Source organism: Mesocricetus auratus, unplaced genomic scaffold (assembly GCF_017639785.1).
Source record: "Mesocricetus auratus isolate SY011 unplaced genomic scaffold, BCM_Maur_2.0 Super-Scaffold_100010, whole genome shotgun sequence".
NCBI lineage: Eukaryota > Metazoa > Chordata > Mammalia > Rodentia > Cricetidae > Mesocricetus > Mesocricetus auratus.
Genome location: NW_024429194.1, coordinates 36,942,100 through 36,965,604, shown reverse-complemented (window position 1 = coordinate 36,965,604; position 23,505 = coordinate 36,942,100). Strand labels below are relative to the sequence as shown.

Below are 23,505 nucleotides of genomic sequence, written 5' to 3'. Positions count from 1 at the left end.
AGGATCATACAATACGTCAATTTGCGAATAGATTTGATAAATAGACTACAAGACATTTGTCTTTAATTTTGCCCAGAATACGATAGTTCATAAATGATTTTTATAAGCTTACATTACTTGTAAACTGAATATATGAAATTTTAAGCTCTTTAAGAATGGCAATTATAATTATTTCACATTTGGGTGAGTTAAGACATGGTAAACAATATCTTTTAGAAGAATTTGCTTTTGTTTTTCACTTTTTTAGACTCATTTTATTTGATTGTATATGTACTTTGCATTCATGTGTGTCTGTGTGCCATGTGAGTATAGTGACCACACAGTTCATAAGAGTGTCAGATACTCTGGGAATTAAGTTACAAATGGCTGTGAGATGCCATGTAGATGCTGGAACCTGGTCCCTGGTCCTCTGGATGAGCACTATATGTGTAACCTCTAAACCATCTCCCTAGCCTTGATTTTTTTTATACTAAGTGACCTTCATACAACACACCTTCTTTATTTTTAGGCTTAATGTCTTTCTAATTTTGTGCCTGACTGTTGCCTAAAATTCAGAATGTCTTTCTCTTCAGTATTTAGGTATTATGCTATGACATGCTTAGAATACCAATAGAGGGTTCTCAACTGAGATTTTTTTGCACACAGCTGTTTCAGATTTTTTTAAATCATATTATTCCCATAGAAGGAAACATGTTTCATCATCCTGCATACAGCCAACTCGCTAATGCACTTTACAATATCTAGAAACAATAGGTATAAACGCTCTGACTTGCTACATCTTGGAACTCTTCTTGCTATAACATTGTTTCAGGTTTCAGTACAGGCTAGGCTAGCTGGCCGGGGTCTGCCTTAGACAAGCCGGAGACTTGAAAGCTTCAGGTCCCTCACTGTCAGGGCAGACAGAAAAGCAGATTTGGTTGGGAACTTTGAGAAAGCCTTTCCTAAACTGCAACATGGCAAGCACACTCATCCTAATAAGCCTTTAGGATCCAGGTGGGGAAACACCTGTCTGCTCCGCAGCGTCCGTGCTGCTGTTGACGTGCAGCATGGCCTCTACAGTTGGTATTAACTGTGTGATATTTTCCAAGTAATTCATTTGCAACGCCTGTTCCAGGAGCCTGGAACAAAACAGAAGAATAAATTCAAGTAGGCATAATGTTTTTGCAGACAGGATTTCACCAAGGAAGACGATGATGGGAAAACTTACCAGTCCATATTTAGGTTAATTTTGCTGGGATCGCCAGTAAGCAAACCCCTCAGCTTTGCAGATACTACATTGTCGTGGTACAGTAAGCCAGTGGCGATGTCAGCGCCCAGCTCTGCGGCTTCTATTAGTTGCACATGAAAGGTGTGGTCTTCACACAGCTTGCTGAAGCTCATGTTAGAGAGCTGGCAGGATTTCTCTATTGAACTGATAGTTTCTGGTTCACAGAGAAGTTCCGTCAAGTTTCGAAGCTGAGACAACTTCCCAAAAAGAGGAGAAAAGAGATTAGTCATGCTTATTCTGCCTAGTGAGTAGTTGGCAATAAGTAACCAAATTTGATTCTGTAAAGAGATATCTCTGCTGATGCATTAGTTAGTTGGCATTGGGCTTAGTTTTATAATAAAGCAGTACCATTTGCTGTTTGTGTGTAGTGCTCCCTGCTAAGAATCTTGTAAAAACCTTGGGTCCTACTAGGCTTCTTTTTTCTCAGTGCATGCTTTTTTAAGTGCAGTTTTAAAAATTAAGGGGCAAGTGAAATGGCTCAGTGATTTAGAAAACTTGCTATACAATATTGAAAGCTACAGTTCGTATCTAGGTACCTGTGCAAGAAGCCAGATGTCCAATAAACTCCTGTTCCAAGATATCAGACCCTCTATTGGCTGTTGCAGGCACGAGATACATATGTCCACTCATGCATGTGCCCTCCCTCACACAGAATAAATAAATAAAAAAACCCAAAACTAATCTTTAAAATTTAGGGAAAATGGTTTTAGAGATACAGTTCAAATCATTTCAATAAATTTTATATTTAATACAAAATATAAGATATTTTTATTTTATATCATTTGTCTTGAACCCTTTATAAAAAGCCTTTTCTTCCTCATATCTATCATGGTGGCTATGATATACAGCAAACCAGAACCACAAAATACCAGGTGTTGGTGAAGGTGTACAGGCATTATAACCCTGGTGTACTGTTGGAAAGTGTTTGAGGTGGTGGAGCTTGTATGGAAAATAGTATTGTACTTCCTCACAACTCAAAAATAAAATCAGCGTATGAGCCCAAATTCCACTTTGGGTCTCTGCTACTGGGAATTGAAAATAGCACGTAGAGGGAGTAATTGAATACAGTGTTTGCAGAAACCTTATTTATAATAGCCAAGAAATAGAAACAACTCAAGGGATGAATGGATAACCAGAATATACATAAAACTGAAACAATGTCTAAGGACACACACACACACACACACACACACACGTATATATAGGAAAGGATGTGCAGTGGCAGCATGGATGAACCTTGAGGGTACTATGCTAAATGGAATCAGCACTTGCAAAGACTGTATAATTTCAATATGTGAGAGACTAGCAAATTGCAGTTCATAAACATAGGAAGTCAAAGAAGAACTATGTACTTGCAGAGGCTTGGAGGAGGGAGAAATGAGTTTGTTAATAGAAACGGTTTCAATTTTACATGATGAAAGGGATCCTGGAGATTGGTTACTGAACAATGTGAATGTAATTAACCTGACTGAACCCTACAGCTAAAAATGGTTATGTTCTAAATGTTATGGTATGGTATGACAATTAAAATTTAATCAACTTTTTTAACTCTTTAAGCTGTGGCATATATTAGCAACCCCATGGCAATAGAAATGGTTTTCAGGTGTCTGTCCTATTATTCATGCGGTTTTCTGCCTTCTCATCTATTTTTAAAAACTAAGCATTTTTGTCCTGTGGAAATGTGGACTTCAACTCCCAAGCCCAGAACAATAAAAGATGCTGACACTCTAACGATCTGATATCTCCAGTATATTCCTGAACTTCATTCACTATGCTCCATGTGTCCTCAGGATATGTTCCCAATTAATATATCCTGAGGGAGAAAAAAATTTTGCCTCTGGGAACTCCAGATCAGCTGTGTATGGAAGGTACCCTAGAGCTATCTCTTTTAAGAAGAAGAAAAAGTCCAAAGAAGCAACTGTCAGTGTCAGTGACTGTAGTTCAGTTTCCAGGCAGAAGTTACATTTTAACAGAAATGAACTGTTCCCCAATAAGAGCATAGCTTTGCCAGCATTTTTCTTCATATATCACTGAGGAGAAAAGATTGATGTGTCTTTAGCAAGAGGTTTACAGTAAGCACAGGAAGGTCACCAAAGTTAATCATGTGACCATCCTGAAGACCCAGTATCATTGACTCATTTTCCAGTGTCGAATAACGTAACTGACTTGTGGCTTTGAAAATTCTGATATGACTTCACAATATATGCAAATTCTATTTACTGGCCTTATTGCTATAAGAAATTTTCTATTCTGGAATAAACATTTTATACCCTGTAGCTACATGTTTGACACACTATTCTTGACTTTGAGTCTCCAAATACTGGATATGGTTAAACCTCTTATGGGGGGAGCCAGATGCCTACACACTATTGCTACTGCCTGTCCTTTGATTATTTCTCAAAATCTAAATTTTATTTTGTTTGTTAACTGAAAATTATTTATCTGTATTGGCATCACACACACACATGCACACGCACTCGTACACGCCAATAGCCTGCGCGCGCACGCTCGTGTGTGTGTGTGTGTGTGTGTGTGTGTGTGCATTATATGTGTGCCTGGTACCCTCAAAGACCAGAAGAGGGTGCCAAATATGATGGAACTGGAGGATTGTGAGTCACTGTGTGGGTGCTGCGGTTTGAATTTATATGGCCTCTTTCTGAGGCTTACTTTTAAAAAAGGATAAATAATGTTGGGTCAATACATTCTTAACTGAGTTTTGAGAGGCAGCAAGTTTCAGTGACTATCTAAGTAGGAAGACAGTTTTGTGACTGGGAGGTCAGCATCCATGTATGGAAAACCAATAAAAGCCCATATAGTGTAGTCGTGGTGGATGAAATAAAGGTTATGTAGAGAGAAATCTGATGTTTAGTTACATTGAAGAAGTTGGTTTGGTTCTCTGAAGCAAGAATGTAGGTCAGAGTGAATAATACATGGGGGAGGCACTGAGAAGCATCCAGTCACCAAGGAGTCTCACGATTTTCACAAGTATCATAACCCACTGCTTTATTCTAGGAGCAATCCGGGCTTTGCACTTTCAGAAGTTTTGTGGGGCATTAGCAATAAGCATAAACCCAGTGATTATAATTCTCTTTTAAAGGATTTGTTAGTGCTTCTATGGAGATGGCTCAGTGGATAAAATTACTTGCTCTGTAAGCATTAGGATCTGAGATTGGCTACTGGCTACTCGTGCCTGCAGGCCCAATAATGGAAGGGATGGTCCCAAGAGCTTGTTTCTAGCTCAGTGAGAGACCCTGATGGAAAGCAGCAAGGAAGAGGGCAATAGAGGAAGAAACCAGAAGGCCTGTTATGGCTTCTGCGTGTGTGCACATTAGTGCATGAGGACATAAATTCACATGTCTTCAATACACACACACACACACACACACACACACACACACACACACACAGGATTTGCTAGTAACACCAGATGTGGTGATGCATACTTGTAATCCCAGCACACAGGAAGCAGAGGCAGGAGGGTTGTGAGTTTAAGTTCAATATGGGCTACACGGGAAGTTCAGACCATCCAGGACTATACAGTGAGATGTTGTCTTAAGGAAAGCATATACTAACTTTAGACTACCGATTTTCCAAAGCCCCAGGTAGAGGTTCTGTTTCCTTCATCTGAGACAGAGGTTCAGGCCTATAATTGGAAAACACTCCATAACTAGCTCCATGTCCAGTTACGATGGGTTTCTCCATTGCCCAGTAGCTCCCAAATGCCTCTGAATGAAGATTTTGATTAACATAATCAGGAAGACTCTATAATACCATGGAAATAAAGTGATGAATTCACAATACTCTTGAGCCCTTGGTTGGTAAATAGAGGTGGAGGGAGACCTGTTTCAAATTTTAAAAGCTTTATCTGCATTCCTGCCCAGTATAAGAAACGTTATTTTGTGCACAGGAAGTTCCCCTTTCCACCAAAGGGACCTGAGAAGAAGAGATTAAAAACAATGAGGAGAGGAACGAACTGAATGTGTAGGCGAGAGCAGAATACTTGCAAACAGAAGGGAATGTTGCTAATGGGCAGACATTTGTTGTTTAGGAGGATCTGCCCTGCTGAAAAGAATGCTGTGAATAAAATCCTGGGCCTATGGACTGCAAATGCATGCCACATTGGCGGCAGCAGGAAGTAATAGCCTTCCCACTTATGAAGCTATAGGATCCCGGCCTCGTTCTTTCATGGACATGTGTGGAGAAACAGCTCAGAGAACACGGCACTATTGTTGGCATTCTGCCTTAATGACCTCATTTATGCACCCATGAAGCAAACTCTTAGTTTTAGAGATGTGTGGTCTGGGAGATGAAGAAGACTTGATTTTGTCAGAGTTTCTAGTCTAAAGAACGCTATCTCATGCATACAACAAGCTACAATTCTACATGAGGGGTTCCCAAGGCCAGGAGTCTCAGTCCCAAGGGCTCCTGCCTCCATCTGCCTCTCCTCGTGTTGACCTCCTGAGCTGAACTTGAAACTGTCTCATATCTGCTCTCCCCACTGACTCTACACAGGCAGTGCTTTCTTTCTTTTTGTTTTTCTGGTTTATTTGTTTAGATTATTTCAAACATGCCCCCCCCTTAAATTTCTTTCAATCTAATCACTTTCTAAAATGCAAAATTTACCCTCTTCATATTTGACGTGTTCAAGACCAAATTCAAACTCCTTGACTAACAGAGCAGTCTTTAGGACCCGGTCATGGCCTCCCGCAAAGCACCTACCCTGCCTTCCCCATAGCTACCTTCACCCTCCTATGACTCCAAGTAACCTCTGCCTGCTTTGAGGCTCATGCCTCTGGCTTCTTAGGAACCCTAGTTTCTGTGTCTGGAATGTGAGTGTGACCTACTCCTACACAGCCTTCAAGACTCAGAGTAAGTATTATATTCTTAGCCAAGTTTCTTCCTTCCACTTCTATGCCCCATAATCTGAGTTAGATAGCCCGGCTTTACACACAGAACCCTGCCCGTCTGCATGCCACATCACTTATGTCACTGTGCGGCAATTGGGACTCCACCTTCCTACCTCCTCCCCTGGCTGGATTATAAGAATTTTGGGGATAAAGATATGTCTTATAACTCAAGGAGGAAGTTGTCCTCAGAGGAACCATTTCAGAGAAAAAGAAGAGAAGGTTTTCTAAGGCAAATGGTGGACTGCAGAAGTCTTCCATTGTCTGCAAAACAGGGAATAAGTACTCTGTGTGGATCACAAGGTTGCTTGTTGAGCATATCTGAAAGAGACTTTTATCCTGACTTATCAGGAAGGATGATATCGTAGTGCAATATAAATATAAAATGAAAGAAGGAAGCACAGATGTCTGGCAAACAAGGGAAAGGTAATAATCTAATGTTGCAAGAGTGACATTTACACTGATTCTTGAAAGATGAATAAGAGCTTTCTGGGTGAATGTATGATTTCTTTTTCATTTGCATAAATTAAGATAATGCTAAATTAAGTACATTAGAAAATTTGATTCATGTAGAATGCTGGGGCTAAAAGGTAGGCAGTCTAATGAGCACATTTATCAGTAATATACATGGACATAATGTTTTGCATGCCTGCTTAATTACAGCTTGTTTACCACACAGCAAATCACTTGCTTGCCCTAAATAAACCACTTCTAATTTAACTTTATCCCAGGCTACATAAATCCAATTAAACTACAGTTCGTACTAGGAAAACTGTTTTCAAAACTCAATAGAGTTGCTTTAGAAATGAATTTTTTGATAATCTGTACACCATGTGAAGAGACAAAGGAGCATGAACTGACTCGAGCTTAAGAGATCTACATTTTTGGTTCCCTTTTTCCTTTTCAAGTTCACGCATTTTAGCATGACTTATTAGTTTCTAATCTAATGACAAGGAAAACGATAAGTTAACTTTTGTGACTTTGGCATACCAAGAAGTCAAGATATTAGCTTTTATAATTTACTTTTGTAGATTTAAAAGCTAAGGATGGGGCAAAATAACAAATGATAAGACAAATTCCCTAATTAGAACGTTTAATAAGATAATCATATTTTGACATGTTCATGGATGCTTATGAGCACTGTGACTGGGCTCTTATGGATCACCTTACACTGAGGTGATATTGAGAACCGTTGCATAAAGTCAAACATCTTTGTCACTGTTTGGCCGAGATGGGGCTGCAAGTGAAGCAAAGTCATCTGCAATAATCAGATATTTTACTTTAATTTTCCTAGCATGTCACAGAGAGGTGCTATTCATTTATTTATTATTTCCTTCCATGGCTTACCTTGAATTTCAGGACTTCAGGAAACATAGGGAAGTCATCTTCATAGGAGCCATTTTGAAGAGTAGATCTTCTGAAGCGAATCGTGGACTGCAGGAGTCTTAGATTATCTTCAGGGGAGGGAGGGAGAATTATTTGTGAGACTCACAAGGTTACTTGGGGAGAACATCTGCAATAGACTTTTATCCTGACTTATCAGTAAGGATTTTTTAGGATAATATTGCAGCTCAATATAAATATAAAATGAGTGAAAATTAACCTTTCCTTGAACCATGGGGACTACAGAGTTCATTATTTTTAAAATATTCACAGATAGGCTGCTTAGAGATAAAAAATATTTCTAGTACAGGTACTGTACAGCTTTGGCTCTTTGTGAATTAAATAATTTTTTATTTCTGACTCTTGGGTGCACTGTGTTGGAATATGTGGAGGGGAAATAAACTGTATAATCACGGCATCCAAGTATATACTTTCAGCCATAATTGACTAATATCTGGAAAACAAATTCCAGGCTTAGCTATGTATTGTAATGTTTGCTTGATACTGTGTTTCATAAACTATTTGGGTGTAGGAAAAATAACGTGTGTAAGAAGAGTGAGAAACATTTGACTTGACGGCAGTCTTTAAATAAAGATTAAGTGTGTGGAGGCAGAGGATAGTCTGCCACATGGAAGTCTTTGTTTACGTATAAGTGTTGGTCTCAATCTTTCAACAACTTCACAACACAAAGACACAGACAATGTCATGAAGGGTTGCATGAGCTCCTAATGATTCTGGAATCTTGGGAAGTTAATCAGGGTAACTTTTATCACATTGTCTAGTATGAGATCATTCTACTAAAACTGGTTCAGAAGACCACGGGGTTTAAGTAGCAGCAAGAGGATAGCATAATGATATTAGAAATTTTATTTTAACATGAAGTCTTAACTAAAACTCAAGTATAAATAGGAAAAGATGTTTTAAGAACTCTTCCTTTAATAGGCTAGTGTCTTAAACCTTTAGAACAGAAGGAAACCATAAGCAGAGTTCAGAATATCACCTGGTGATCCCCTGGCCAAGTGATCAGTCATATTTCTTATACATGCCAGGTAAGGAGAATATGGACTATTTGATGATATGTTCAAGATGGCATCTTCAAAGTTTTCCAGGATCAGGAGTCTGTAAATTAGAAGAGAATATATAACTAAGCAAAGTCATTTATTTAAGCTACAATTTTTTGGCTTGAGTACAGAAACCCCTATGAAACTAGGTCCCCTCTTTCACCAAAATCTGATGTATAAAGGCAACAAACCTCTGAGTGTGTGCTCAGGTGTGTGTGTGTGTGTGTGTGTGTGTGTGTGTCTACCACCTCTGCCATAAGGCTGATTCTCTATTCTGTGACTTCTTCCACTACTATCTAATGTTACATTTTAAGTAACAAAGAAAAGATGAAAGTTAACACCTGTATTTTATCAAAATTCTAGTGGGTGCAACTTCTCCTAACACAGTGATATTATAGAATATTAATGAAATCTCTGGATTTTAAATGTGGCTAACAACACTGGGTCCTGAAGGAATATTAAAAAGAAATAAGCTAATGCTACAAAATGTCTCCAACTTGGCAGCAAGAGCACACTTTATTGGTCATATGGCTGGCTGTCATTTAATTGTAGCTCATATCATACACAGATTTTTCTTTTTAATTTTATTTTGCCTGGCAATGGATATTGAATCCAGGGCATCTTGTATAGCAGGCAAGGGCTCTACCACTAAGTTACTTGTCCAGACTCTTTAAAATGTATTTATTTATTGTGGGGGGTGGGAGAAGAGGTGCAGTCTACAGAACATAGGAAGAAAATTTGCTGGAGTTGGTTCTCTCTTTCCACCATCTAGGTCACAGGGATGAGACTCAGGTCATCAGGTTGTGCAACCAGGCCTTTATCCACTGAGTCATTCTGCTGGATCACAAGGTTTTGTGAAAGCTCTTGTTTAAGTATTTCCTTGACTAGAGACTGTGGAAAATGTCATGTTTGGGTGCCTCAGATATTTAAGCTTTAGATGGTTTGCTTCATCATTTACCAATTCACAAATAAAGGACAGAAGAGTATAGGCTTAGATTAACTTGTATGTCTTAAATAAAAGGAACCATATGTTAGGTAGATTTCCAAATCAAATCACCTTATAACTAATAATAACCCAACAGGAGGAGGATGGCTAACAATATCTACTTCGCTGTACAGGTTAGCCATAGAATACCAAGTCATGCCTGTAGTAAGTTCAATGTTCTGTCACTCAATCCATGGTATGAGCCAGTCAAAGGCATAAGATCAGTGCAGAAAGATAGAAATATGAATGGAAAGGAAGGAAGGAAGGAAGGAAGAAAGGAAGGAAAGAAGGAAGGAAGGAAGGAAAGAAGGAAGGAAGGAAGGAGAGATAGAGAGGCTAGGGGAAGAAAGGATTCTGAGTCATTATTTTGGAATGAATATATACGTGCGCCATTGTTTTGGACTTCACGGCAGCATTAATAGAAATGGGAAGCTGTATTAGAAGATGCTAAGGATAAACTAAAAGATAAGGTTTAGAGACACAAAGTGTCAAACAAAAGACAAACAAAATTATGAAATATTTATTAAAATCGTGTGTCTATTATTTGGTGGAGGTGCTAAATAATGCATTTATTTCATTCCTTTGTAGTAGCAAGTACAGGCTTCAAGATAAATGTGTCTCTTGTGTACACCTTGAAGGAATGAGCCATTTAATGTTGTAACTCCACTCTTTGCTGATCCTGATAGTCTCTACACCACAGATTAAACAACATTTATATTTCTGTGCATCACTGAGTAGAATCATTCATCTGTGAAAGAGATGTAGGGAGCTGCAGAGACAGTAGTAATTAAACCTGTCTGCCAATGAGGCCTCTCTGGATGGCTCAGTGGGAAGGTTCTATGGTTCTAACCTTTCTGCACCTTCCCTCCCTATGTTTCCCACTGCTGGAGGCACAACACTGTAGAGACAGCTTCCCCGGCAGCAATGTTCAGTAGCAAAATGTTGACCTAACTTTCCAGGTGGAGTAGAACAAGAGACTCCCAGTGTCCTCAAACTCAGAAAAGACAACAGTTGAATTTTAAGTGAACTAGAAGTATCACATAAGCCTCTCCCTTATGTTTTTAGAAGGCATTAGTGCCAACTTTTTAAATTAATTTAATATATTCAAGAATTCACACTACATGCACATGCCACGGTCTTGTCATAAACACCCCGTGAGTCCTTTAGACCACTTATTTCAGATCCTTTATACAAAATCCTTCCTTTATTGTGTTTACAATAAAAGGTAGGCTATGGACACACACATAACTTTGTGTGCACACACGCACAAATGTGCACATACCCGTAAACTTTAAAAGACATTAGAACACGAATAGTGATGGAGAAATATGAGAAGAATAATATTGAGTAGCTGTTATTAGAAAAAGCTAAACCAAAAGCCTTCTCATCTTGTTCCATCATTGCAGTGGTGTAATTATTTTAAAATGGAAATGGATAGTTCAAAGAAACTCCTTGATTTCATCAATCATGAAAAGAGCCATCTTGCAGGTATTGAATTCCTTCTAATAAACTGACAGCAACTGCTGAGGAATTTGCCAGACAGAGGTGCTGAGTGTTGTCAATGTGATGCATGTCTCCAGGCTCTGGTAGGGATATCTAGCATCAGCAATATGCATCTACAGTGTCAACTTAAAGGTTTTAAAAATAGTATTATATATGATGGCTATCTGGAAGTATATCAAAAGGCCTAGATATCTGAAACATGACAGCTGAGCTAAAGTGAGGCAGCCCAGGAATTCTGTGAGAGAAGCACCTACTTCAGTTGGCACAGAGAAGAAAAGAGATGGCAGAAGAAACAGGAAGTGTGCTTTTCCAGAATTTACCCTTGGTTAGAGACCGTTCTATTAAATTTTATCTTAGAAAAAATGGTTGAAATAAGTGTTTTTGATGCTAATTTAGTTTATTTTAAGTGGGATGTAAGAGCAAAAATTATGCACAGTTATGAACTACAATGCAGTGTTTCAATATGTACACATTGTATAATGTTTAAATGCTTTTTAAGTATGTCTGTCTTGCCATTTATCATTCCTTCACAGCAAAAGCATTCAAAAATACGTCCTTCTAGCTTCCAAAACTATTTTTATTTTATTTATTCTGGGTGTGATAGTGTATCCCTTTAGCCCCAGCACTCTGGAGATAGAGGCAGGCCAATCTCTGTGAGTTCAAGGCCAGCCTGGTCTAAATAGGGAGCTACTGGCCAGGCATGGATACAGAGTAAGAGGTGTCTCATTTTTGTAAACTTTGTGTGTATGGGTGCTCTGCTGGCTTGTATGCTGGTTCACTATGTGGCACAGTTCTTGTGACAAACAGAAGAGCACATTGGATTCCCTGGGACTGGTATTGCAGATGGCTGTCAGTTGCCATATGGGTGCTGGGAATGCAAATTCGGTCGTCTGATAGAGCACCCAGTGTTCTTCACTGCTGAGCCATCTTTCTAGTCCTCCTTCCTCTCTTTGAAATGTGCAGCTGTATCACTGCTGTATCTAGTAGCTATATCTAGTTAGTATACACCAAACACTATGGAACTTCAGAGTGCTTCTCTAACCATGTTTTAGGACCATTGAGTGGCATCTCCTTGCCTTTTTACTCCTAGATGTTACTAGTATTTGGGGTGACTAAGTTCTGAGAACTGTAACAGCATGATTTATCAAGCTAAAACAACCTTTACCTATAAGACCAATTAGTCTCTAAATTTACCTCGAGCTACATGTATTCACCTAACCCTGATATTGCAGGGAACTGCTTCCATTCCCTATCCTAATTATTAGTTCCTTTGAAATCTGTTCACATTTGTGATTGTTAGATACCATGGTCACCACCATCATTTCCTGGGAAATTCAAAAGTAAATGACTTGCAATTTTTTTCTTATGTGAACATTACTGAAAGCAAACAAATTTTGCATTATCTTGATTAGGCTTTAAAGTATTTTGACTCTATAAAACTGAAAAGAATTGGCAATGTAAAAAAATCTGGATGTTGCTATGATATCGAATGCTGCATGCTGCTATTCTAATTGCCAGGATGATGATGAGCCTAGAAGGTGCCATTTTTGAGGGCACAGCTCTTGTGAATGGGATTGGTGGTCAAAAAAAGCAGCCTTGGAAAGGTGTCCTTCATGATCCAGGATGTAGGCTCTTCTCTGACACCAAATCTGCTCTCTTCATGATGCTGGCCTTACCCAGAAAAGTAAAAACTAAGCCTCGATCGATCATTTGTAAGCTGTCCTATCTATGACATTTTGCTACAGGAACTGAACAGGCTAAGATAGATGCTTATATATTTTTTAGAGACAAAGGCCTTCTGAATCTGGAAACAAGTTCCTACAAGACTCTACTCACAGGCACTGAGTAACCCTTCCAGACATGGCAGGTTACATCAGTCATACAGCCTTAGAACAAGAAGAGTTCTTCATGCTGTGTCATCCAAAGAATATTAAATACTACACCCAAATTGGTTTCAACTTCACTACAGCTTGATAATGTCCTGTGACTCTACTGTTGCTTGGTTTTCCATGCTGATAAGATAGTGGGGTTTATTAACGATTTTGTTTATTCATCCAGTTACCCCCAATTTGAAAACACAACTTACTGTGCAGCCAGACTGCTTGGAGACAGTGTCTGTTCGTCATCATCACTCCACGCGTGTGTTGAATTGTCACCTGAAACAATGATACATAGGTAAACATAGAATGCTTTTGTTTAGAGATAACTCCTCATCTTCCCCCAATCATCTCTAGTCAGAGTAATAGTGAAAATGCAAAATTTTGCCAATGATATTCATGTTACTTTTGTTGGGAACATTTACCCAGCTTATGGAATTTTAACAGCTACTAGCAGATTTCTAACAACTTTTGTCATTCACACATCAGAACACCACAGTATTTTGTCTTGAGACCTCTTTTCATGGGTGACTTTCAGACACCATAATGAAGACTGTGAACCAAGCAATTTGTTAATCAAAGGAAACCATTTGCACTCTAATGTGTCGTTGGGTTGGTTTTTTTTCTATGCCTCCTCCAGCCCCCTTAATTGGACACTTCAGATATAGACCTAGAAAATGGTTGCCATCACTAATATGTGCTTTCTTTCAGAAAGCAGGCAGTGATTACTGGGCCCAGTTACAGAGGAACATCAGCCAATGGATATAGGATTGTGTAGTTATTGCAAACAAGAAGGTTCAGAGGGTGGAGGGAAACTACTAAAGCTCGATGTAATGAAGCCATATGTGAAGAGAGTTCCTGTCTCCCTCAACATTAAAAAAGTCACTGACTCTGCTTGTTGTGTAAGTTGGATTGTAAAGACGAAGCAGGTGTAGAAACAACACACAAAAAAAACTGGAAATGGAAAATTCTTTAAGCAGTCATGGCAAAATGAAAACATTAAATCCAGGGCTTAAGCTACCTCACTTAGGAAGGCTATCTAAGCCTCATCCTCAGATGCTGCTCACAATGGGCCAGCGTGCTTGGACACTGTCATTTTTACAGCACTGTTTTCAATAAGACTTTAAATTAGCAGATTTACTGGTTCTCCTATTGTTTCCAGGCCCTGTGTCCTACAATCTTGAGAAAATGTTCTTGTGCAAAACTCTGCAGACACCATAATTGTTTGATGTTTTCTGTTTTAGTTAAATAAATGTATACATAAAAGAATATCCCAGAATTTAACACCCCCCGTCTCTTTGTGTCTAAGTTAGCTTGGCCTCTAGTATCTGTCAGAATGGCCTTTTCAGTTTTTCTGTTCAGTGGAGTGAATTTTTCTGAAATTTATCCAAAGGGCAATTGAATATTATTGTCCTACCTGTAGAATATGTATCATCCAGTTAAAAGACCAGCAACAGAGACACCCAGAATAAATAACCCAATCAGTAATGGTGATATTTTTACTTATATATCTATATATTGAAAAATTAAGGACAGAAAGCTATTGAGATTTATGGTTTTTCCCAATGGAAAGGTACGTAAAACCATTTCCCAAGGTCTATTCTTGCTCATTTTGAACTTCAGTGTGAGGCTCTCAGGAGCTTTGTTGACATTTGTACATTCTCTGGTTATGGGGTTGCTCTTTTTCATCAAGCTATTAAAGTGAATAACTAATAGAAATTAGCTTCGTGTTATCAGTGAGCCTTAACCCCAAACTTAAATGGAAATATTTCCCTCCATCAACTAAGGGCTATAAAGTACAGTGGAAGAAATACTCTTATCAGTACACTAAACATACCAAAATGAATGGGAAACATTAAAAACAAGATTTTATTTATATGGCTTTTGTAGAATCAGGCATGTGCAAAATGGTGCCCTCATACATCTAGGTAACTCTTTTGCACCAGTAAAGATTTTGTAATTATTATTACCTATGGGGTGGCATACAAAGAAATGTGTTTTGTTGTAATATTTTCTACTTTTCTCATTTATTTATATTTCTAGTGTATAATACATTATGAGTGTTAAGAGCAGAAGTCAACATTGAGAGTTGGATTTCTACTACTTGTGGGTCATGTCATCATTCTGGTCAGTAAGTACCCATTGAGCCATGCTGCTGGCCCTTCATTGTGACATTTTTCATGTCTGTATGTGTGTGTGTGTGTGTGTGTGTGTGTGTGTGTGAGTGCATGCTTGCATGTGTGAGTACACACATATACATATATATATACAATAGGTGTGTGTATATATGCTTACATATATATATATATAATTATACTTTGTACCTATTTACTGCCCACTGCTTTACTTCACTCTTCTCCTGCTTGCTGAACCCTTCCATCCTTCCAAATAGCACCCTTCTGCTTCCATGATACACAGCCCACCACCTCTCTTATTTTCTACTCTCTTTAGAGTCTATCTCCTTTTTCATACCTCCTTTATAATTTTCTATCTATCATCTATCTATCTATGACCTATTTATCTACTTAAATATAGGTTCCATATATAATGGTAACCACGATATTTGTCTTTCTGAGCCTGGCTTATTTAATTTAACGTAATGCTTCCTTGTTATGTGTGCCTTATTTCCTCTACCCATTCTTGTATTGACATACATAAGGCTTATTTTCATATCCTAGGTATTATGAATAATATGAATAAACAATGATGTGCAAAAATATCTGTACTGGGCTAGCTAGAATCCAGGGAGGATTACTTTGCTTTAATAGTTGACTTTTGGTTTCTTATTTATCTTTGCATATGTGTACAGTATATGTGTGTATGTGCCATAACACACACGGGGAAACCATCAGGCTTTCAAAGCAAGTGCTTCCCCTGAAGCAATCTTGCCCACCCTGTTTTCTATATTAAAATATTGTTCCACTGGATCTATGACTTTGCAAAAAAGCACATGCCTGTGATTCACAGAAGTGACCTCTGCTCCTGAAACTCACTCTTTACACAAGTAACTACTAGAGCTTAGTATCCAGGGTCTAGGAACCCCAGATTGGGCAGAGTACAGAATTAGACCCCTTAAAACAAAGAGAGGAGAAGACAAGACCATCTCCGTGTTTTTGTGACTGATGTGGAGGCTTCTAAAGATGCCCTAAGTGTGCTTCTAATCCAGGATAGATGAGAGGCAAGTCATAGCAAGCAGAAAGTGAGGTATAGGGATGTGTAGACTGCTTGGAGGAAGCCATGAGATGTGTCCTGTGGGAGGAAGATGTCATGGCATGTCACACCCCTTCAGTGGCAGAAGATAAGAGCAGTTCTGTGCTCTGAGGACAGCACATACTGAAAGGAAAAATGAGTGAGGCCATCTATAAAAAAGCAGATGGGACCTGGATTTGGGAATAGATAGACCCTGGGTCCACTCACCGACTGGCCTATTACTGGTGGAGTGACACATATAAAGTCAGTGTCCTTGGCTGTGAAATTGGATAATATCTCAGAATTGTTTTGATAATAAAATTATTTAGTGTTGACACAGACAGTACAATTATTTTCTTCATTTGAAAGAGTGCTACTGTGAGAGCTGCAGGAGCCAACCAACTCCACTGTGAGTCACTCTGTCTATTCAAGTGAAAGCAAAGTCTAGGTAACAAGTGCATACCCTTCAAATGCACAGCTGGAAAGCACAAAGACTACAGATGTGGTGACCTGGCAGAGGTGGCAAGTGTCTACACTGTGGTCAGAGACTCTCATGTAGATGAATTAGCCTCACTGGTTTGAATTTGAGTTTCCTGAAGAATTCCTAGAAATACCTGTGGGAAACCTTCAAAGGCCATGAAATTTCTCTTCAAGCAGATAGGTGCCTGGAATTAATGGCTAGGGAAATAGACTTGAATGCATCCACACTGCTACCCCAGACTGATGACCTCACAAGTGCATACATTTAATAACAAAGAGGAGTTCAACAATCCAATTTTGCACATAAAAATACCTCTTCTGTTTGCATTTTCTAGTCACCTTGACCATCCAATGGCATGCTTTAATACTTTCTAAGGTCATTAGCACAGCCATAGGCATAAATCTTGTTAAATATGGAAATACCAGAAACTAAATTACATCAGGAAAGGGTTTTGTTGTCCCATTAGTAAGGGGTATTGTTTATCTCTGGCTTCTAATACATGGATAAGTTTTTGCCTTTGGGAAAGGAAATCTTTAGTGCACCATTTTGATTTATATTATTATTATTAATTATAAGGTATAAGTCCAAAGATGAAAAAAGAGAACTATCAGAGAAATGTGAAGTTCTTAAGTCTTTAAAATGAAAGTACTAAAAGAAAATAATTATCACACTGCTTGGTTCTCCAATCTAGACTCTTAAAAGAGTAAATCTCTTCTAGTGTTCATAAAAACATTAACATCAGAAAACAATCAACCAAGAAAGATAGCCATTAGTTCTGTAGCTGTAGATAGAAAATGTCTCTTTACCAACAGACTGGTATCTAAGCATGTCAGACTCCGCACTAAGAATTCATCACAGGCTTCTAAAGCCTAGTTTTCATAAGGCACCAAAGATAATGTAAGGAACACCAGCTTTTCATTTGATGCTTGCGGGGTGCTTACTTTAGAATCTGAAAGCAGAAGTCTACTTGTTTAAAAACTAGCAAATGCAGACAAGAAAGCGTACTTCTGAATTCATTCAGAAGAGGTAAATATTAACCTGCATTTGCTTGCCCAGTGGGGATTTGTTCCTCATAGCTTTAAACCTTTGTGTGTGCCTGTGTGTGTCCACCCAACTGCCTCCATGTGATTCCTAGGTAATAACATTCTATATATTCAAGGTGACATTTTCTAACTCTGTTGCAACATGCTAGATTTTGTTATACTGGTGTGAGTGACTTTTACTGACAGATTATGCTCTGATATCTACCATATTTATTTCAAGAGGTTGGATGAGTACACTTTTATCATTGAAACATTCTGTCTGATTTTTTTAATTCAAGTTCAGAAATGAGGTCACATGCCGGGAGTGGTGGCCAATGACTTAAATCCTAGCACTTGGATGCCAGAGGGAGGCAGATCTCTGTCAGTTCAAGGCCAACTTAGTCTATTTAGTGATTTCCAGGACAGCTAGATAGTGACACCTTGTCTCAAAAAAAATAAATAAAGATCACAAATCTATAATTCAGTTTGGGCATTTGTTCCAAAGAGTGTTGATAGAAATCTATTTGTTTTGTTTTGTTTTTTGTTTTTTGTTTTTTTTGGTTTTTATGAGACAGGGTTTCTCTGTATTGTTTTGGAGGCTGTTGGACCAGCCTAGCCTTGAACTCACAGAGATCCGCCTGCCTCTGCCTCCCGAGTGCTGGGATTAAAGGCATGCGCCACCACTTCCCGGCTAGAAATCTATTTGTTAATGCTTATTATCTGATATTCATTTTCTATCCCAAGCATGAAAATAAGTTTGCAAGGTAAAGGGGCTCATTTTTACATAAAGAAATTTTCTGGGAACTCATCCTTTTCAAGGCAATGGTTTCCTTTCGCATTTCAATTTGAGGCATAGAATTATAGGTAGCATAAATCCTCATCTAGGAATAACACTGTGTATACATGATTGCCTCAGTTGTACTCTGCTTCAGTTTTCTGATGGACTTTGTGACGCTGCATTTAATCCACTGAGATGAAAACACAGTACCTTGTGCTGGGGAGTCCAGAGTATTCAGCAGATGTTTAACAGACTTCTGGAGGGTGTTGAATCCTTCGTCGGTGTGAACACGTGGGTAAAGCTTCTGCACTACCAGCAGCACCCTAATTAGTAGAGAAACAAATTAAAACAGATTGTGTTGCATGGCTTACAGAAAGAAACAAAAGGTTATCCAAGGAGAAAATGGCTACAGTATAGAAAATGATTCCCATAAAAGACAAGATGCTGCTTTTGTAATTTAATTACTTCATTGTCTATTCATGCACAAAATCCCCCAACATTGTTCTTGAACCAGAACAGAGAACTTTATGTTTCCAGAATTGTAAAGACTTGTACTCAAGGACCTTGCAGTGAGGGAGCAAAGGTCTTGTCAGGTGATTGGTTTCTGTTTTTTCCTGTTAAGAATTATAAACAAATGACTAGGAAAAAGCAACCCACACTGAACTGAAACCTTTTTTTTAATTAAAGGAAAAAATTAAATGCTAGAAACTGTTTTTTGTTAAAAGTCAAGCCTAGATCTAGTTTGAGAAGTAATTATTGCATAATAATGTCACATATATGAATATTTTGCTAAAGAAATGATAATGTTTTTTAAAAAGCAGAACTTGGGCTAATTAAGATTGTGTTCTGTCCCTTAAGTGGACCACAGGCACTACTCCAAACACAGCTCAAAATTCATCTCAAAACACCCAACACTGGCTTTCTATGAGTTATGTAACCAATAATACAGCCAGTCACACTGGGCACAGAAAATCAGCAATTCACTTACTATTCAAGAAATTTCCTTTCATCCCTTTATGGTCATTAATTCATTTCAAAAAGAGATGTGGTAGTTGCATGAGGATGTCTGAGTCTCACAAATGTGATTTTAGAGCAACAATCAGAGCTGAGTCAGCATTTAAACTTGAGCAGCAAGTGTCTTGCCTTTACCCTTAAGCCATCTTGCTTGTCCCCAGTGCTTCGAGTACTAATTATTTGCCATTGAAGGATTGGTACAGCACAAACTAGCTACTAGTTTCTTTGCAGACGGAGTTTCTGTTCTGCTAGTCCTGCCATCCTTCAGTCCCAAACAAACACACTGAGGCTTATATTAAACGTCAACTGTTTGGCCAATGACTTAGGCTTCTTACTGGCTAGCTCTCTCTTAATTATTAATTCATAACTATTAATATATGTATTTCTTCATAGTCTTATCTTACCAGAGAATGCCTGGACCTGTTACTCCTTCAGCATGGCATCTCCCTGGTGGCTGCTCTCCCCAGAATTCTCCTCATCTGGTAACCCTGCCTATATTTCCTGCCTGGCTACTAGCCAATCAGTGTTTTATTCATCAACCAATGAGAGAAACATATATACAGAAGGACATCCCCCACCTCATGCTGCCCACAGCCCAAGAGAGTGCGAACCAGTCCCTCCTCTACCTTATAATGGGTCATGTCTGAACCTGAAACCACCACAAGTTCACTGGCAAGGCAAGATGCCACTACAATTCTCTTTATCATATACCTCATCAGTAAGCTGACCACTTTCTCCAGCACTTGAACCAGTGTGTGAATACAGATGTCCAGAGATTTTGACAATATTTTTGGAATCTTCAACTTTTTTAACTGAGATCAGTTTAATCTTAGTCCCTTGGATATGAATGACAGCTAAATTGTGTCTCTTCGGCGATTTCTAGATATGGATAACTTACGTGTTCATGTAATTTTAAATTTTGTTTTCCAACGCTTCCATGAAGTTCATTTGATATGCCTTACTTTGTATATGGGTACAATCTCAAAAGTTCAATAGCTCACCCAAGTTATCTATCTGGCCAGTAGTAAGCAAAGCTGGCCTGGCTGATTTCAAAGTCTCTATGAGATCTCTAGCATAGAAACTACGTCAACACAGAAGGGAGGAGGGAGATAAAAGAATTCATGCACAGAACCACGGTCACTGCCAGTGTATTAACCCAGGTGTGCTTAGACGTGTTAACCCAGGAGTACAGCTATATTGTGTCTTCGTTTGCCTTCTCTGTATAACAGTCAATATTTGGGCAGTTTTTTGCTTGCTCCAAGAACTTACTGCTTCCATTGGTGGTTCAGTAGTATAGTTCTAGTCTGCCAAGAATCTCCTGGTTCTTAATCTTTGAGTTATCTCTGGAGTCTTGTAACCATGGTCACCGGATGAGTGGGTTTCATGTTATAGATTTCAGCTAATTTTCATCTAATCTGGCTCGTTGACCTAACACACCTGATCTACTGTTGCAAACTGAAAGAATTAATGTTTGTTGATATCATGACAACCAGCATCATTGTTAGTCATATTATTAGTAAACAACTTATTGGTGAGAAGACTAAATTTTATTCTAGCAAATTCAAACACCTGTGATGCCGCCTCTCATCCTGTCTGGAATATTGTGACACACAGATCAAGATATATTTACTTTATTTTATAGATTTGTCACATTATTTATCATATAAAATCGAAATTATTCAAAACAAGTCACTTTCTACATAAGAAATTTTTTTCTAAAAGTTTTGCGACTCATATTCCAATGTAACCTTTTCCTCATAAAAGCTTGGAATCATGCATGGCCTTTCATATACCATTCTGAGACTGCTCATTCTTGTAATATTAACAGACTAATCTGAGGGGCAGGATGGCGCATGCCTTTAATCCCATCACTCAGTGGCAGAGGCAAGAGGATCTCTGTGAGTTCGAGGCCAGCCTGGTCCTCAGAATGAGTTCCAGGACAGCCAGAACTGTTACAAAGAGAAATGCTTTCTCAAAAAAAAACAAACAAAAAAGCTTAATCTAATTTTGAAGATTATCAGTATACAGATTACAACAAAAAAAAGAGGTTAAAAAAGGAAATGAACTATCTACAGGGCCACTTGTTCCTTTAATTTGTGAAACAAAGAATAAAATAAGGTAATGAGACAATAATTTGGTGATGAAAATTTTGAGGAAATTGTGGCTTTTAATTAAATTGCCAATTTAGTAATAATAATAGTAATAATAGAGATTTTTCTTTGAAATGGTATTCCAATAAAAATATATATATTTAGTTTTAAATTTTCTAATAATCACCTTTCAAAAAGCTAGGAGAAACCAAATTAATTTTAATACAGACTTCTATTTAACTGAAAACATAAAATTTCATCACTTGGCATTTAGTATTCAATATAGAAATTAATAAAACCTTTGAAATCTTTTATTGTACTACATCTTCAGCCTTCACATGTGTTTTACACCAACAGAGAACCGCGGTCAGTGCTGATTCACTAGTAGCATAAATCTTTGCACCATATTCTTTCCATTTTTAAGTGGAAGTGTCTATTTTGTACAATCAGGAAGTCCAAACATTGTTCTTAGAAGGCTTCTGTACAGATGATTGTGTATGTAGTGGTATGTGTGAAAGAGACAACATGAGGGGACCCATGTTTGCAATTGCACTTGTCCAAGTACGTAGAGCTGGGGACCAGAAGAGGGTGTTAGGATGTCTTCCTCATCGTCTCTGCCTTATTGTACTGAAACAAGATCTCTAAGCAAACTGAACTCAGTCAGGCTGACTCCCAGAATCCTCTGTCTTATCCCCCAGTGATGGGATCACAGGTATGCAACAGTCAAGATATTTACGTTAGAGATTGAAACTCAGGTCTTTATTCTTGTGTAGCAAGTGTTCTTCCCCACTGAGCCATCTCTATGTACTTGAAAACAACTATTTTTAAGAGAATAATTTAGTGAAGGGACAAATTAAAAGTTTTCTAATGCAATTAAAGAGTGATCAGATTTTATACGCTACCCACTGGCCACCTGGAGCTGTTGAAACTTAAAATATTGGTATACCCTTTTTAAGATTTATTTTTAATTATGTGTGTGAGAGGGTATTAGCAAAGATGTCCCTGGAGATCAGAGGAAGGTGTTGATTCTCTGGTACTGGAGCTGTAGGTGATTGTGAACCACTTGATAGGGCCCTGGGAACCAAACTCAGGTCCTCTGTAAGAGCAGTATGTACTCTTACCCTCTGAGCTGTACCTGTAGCCCCAAGCTATCAGTATTCTTAATTGAGATGCTTTACATTATGCTTAAATTTCAATAAACTTACAGAATTTTGAAAAAGCAAAATCACACATTCAAGATGTACCCAACTTACTTAAAAGTTTTCTAATGACTAAATTAAGCACGAATTTTAAATTCTTCAATTAAGGCTGAGCTGTCAGATCCTTGGTCACCTTTGCATGTGCCAAGTATTCAGAAACTCACAGTGATAATGATATCATACTAGGAATAACAAATACATAAATCTATAGAAATTTACTAGATTACTAAGGAAACTATGTTGTTTAATTGGGTAAAAGTCACATGCCACTCTCTTGTGAAAACAATAAACAGAGTGGGAGGAAAAACTTACAAACCATGTATCTGGTGAAAGATTTACCTCCAAAGTGTATGAGTAATTCCTACTGTGAAGTATTGAAAGTTAAAAATGGCCAGGGATTTGAAAAGGAATTCCTCTCAAGAGAACAGACAAATGGCCAGATGTTTAATGAATAAATGAAAGGCAAGAAGTGTTGGTGAGGACATAGGGAAAACAAAGCCTGGTCACACAGTTTGTTAGAGCACAAAATGGTGCAGCAAGTTCTATAGAAAATGCTGGGGAGACTTCTGAAAATACTAATCACAGAACTACCATATGATGGAACAATCCCTCTTCTGAGTCTATATTTACCCCATGGGAAGTAGTGTAAATGATCATTGAAATACAAGATAAACCCTCTTTATGTAGCATGGGCTGATCTTGAACTCACCACTCTCCTACTTCAGCTTCTCAAGTGGTGCTTTTTAAGTCTA

The 23,505-nt window shown here is 38.3% G+C and overlaps 1 protein-coding gene across 2 annotated transcripts in view; it reads right to left on the bottom strand.

Moving 5' to 3' along the window:
* Abca12 (ATP binding cassette subfamily A member 12) overlaps positions 1-23,505 on the bottom strand; it is a 167,155-nt gene that overhangs the window by 77,036 nt on the left and 66,614 nt on the right. The window contains exons 8-14 of one of the 2 annotated variants that reach the window (XM_040753380.1): positions 18,656-18,773; position 18,595; positions 13,190-13,259; positions 8,555-8,673; positions 7,519-7,625; positions 1,208-1,464; positions 1,006-1,118 (exon numbers count right to left, since the gene is read on the bottom strand). In XM_040753380.1, the coding sequence (XP_040609314.1) occupies positions 1,006-1,118; positions 1,208-1,464; positions 7,519-7,625; positions 8,555-8,673; positions 13,190-13,259; position 18,595; positions 18,656-18,773 (785 nt within the window). The remainder of the gene's footprint in view (positions 1-1,005; positions 1,119-1,207; positions 1,465-7,518; positions 7,626-8,554; positions 8,674-13,189; positions 13,260-18,594; positions 18,596-18,655; positions 18,774-23,505) is intronic. The other variant, XM_040753379.1, reaches the window with a different exon arrangement.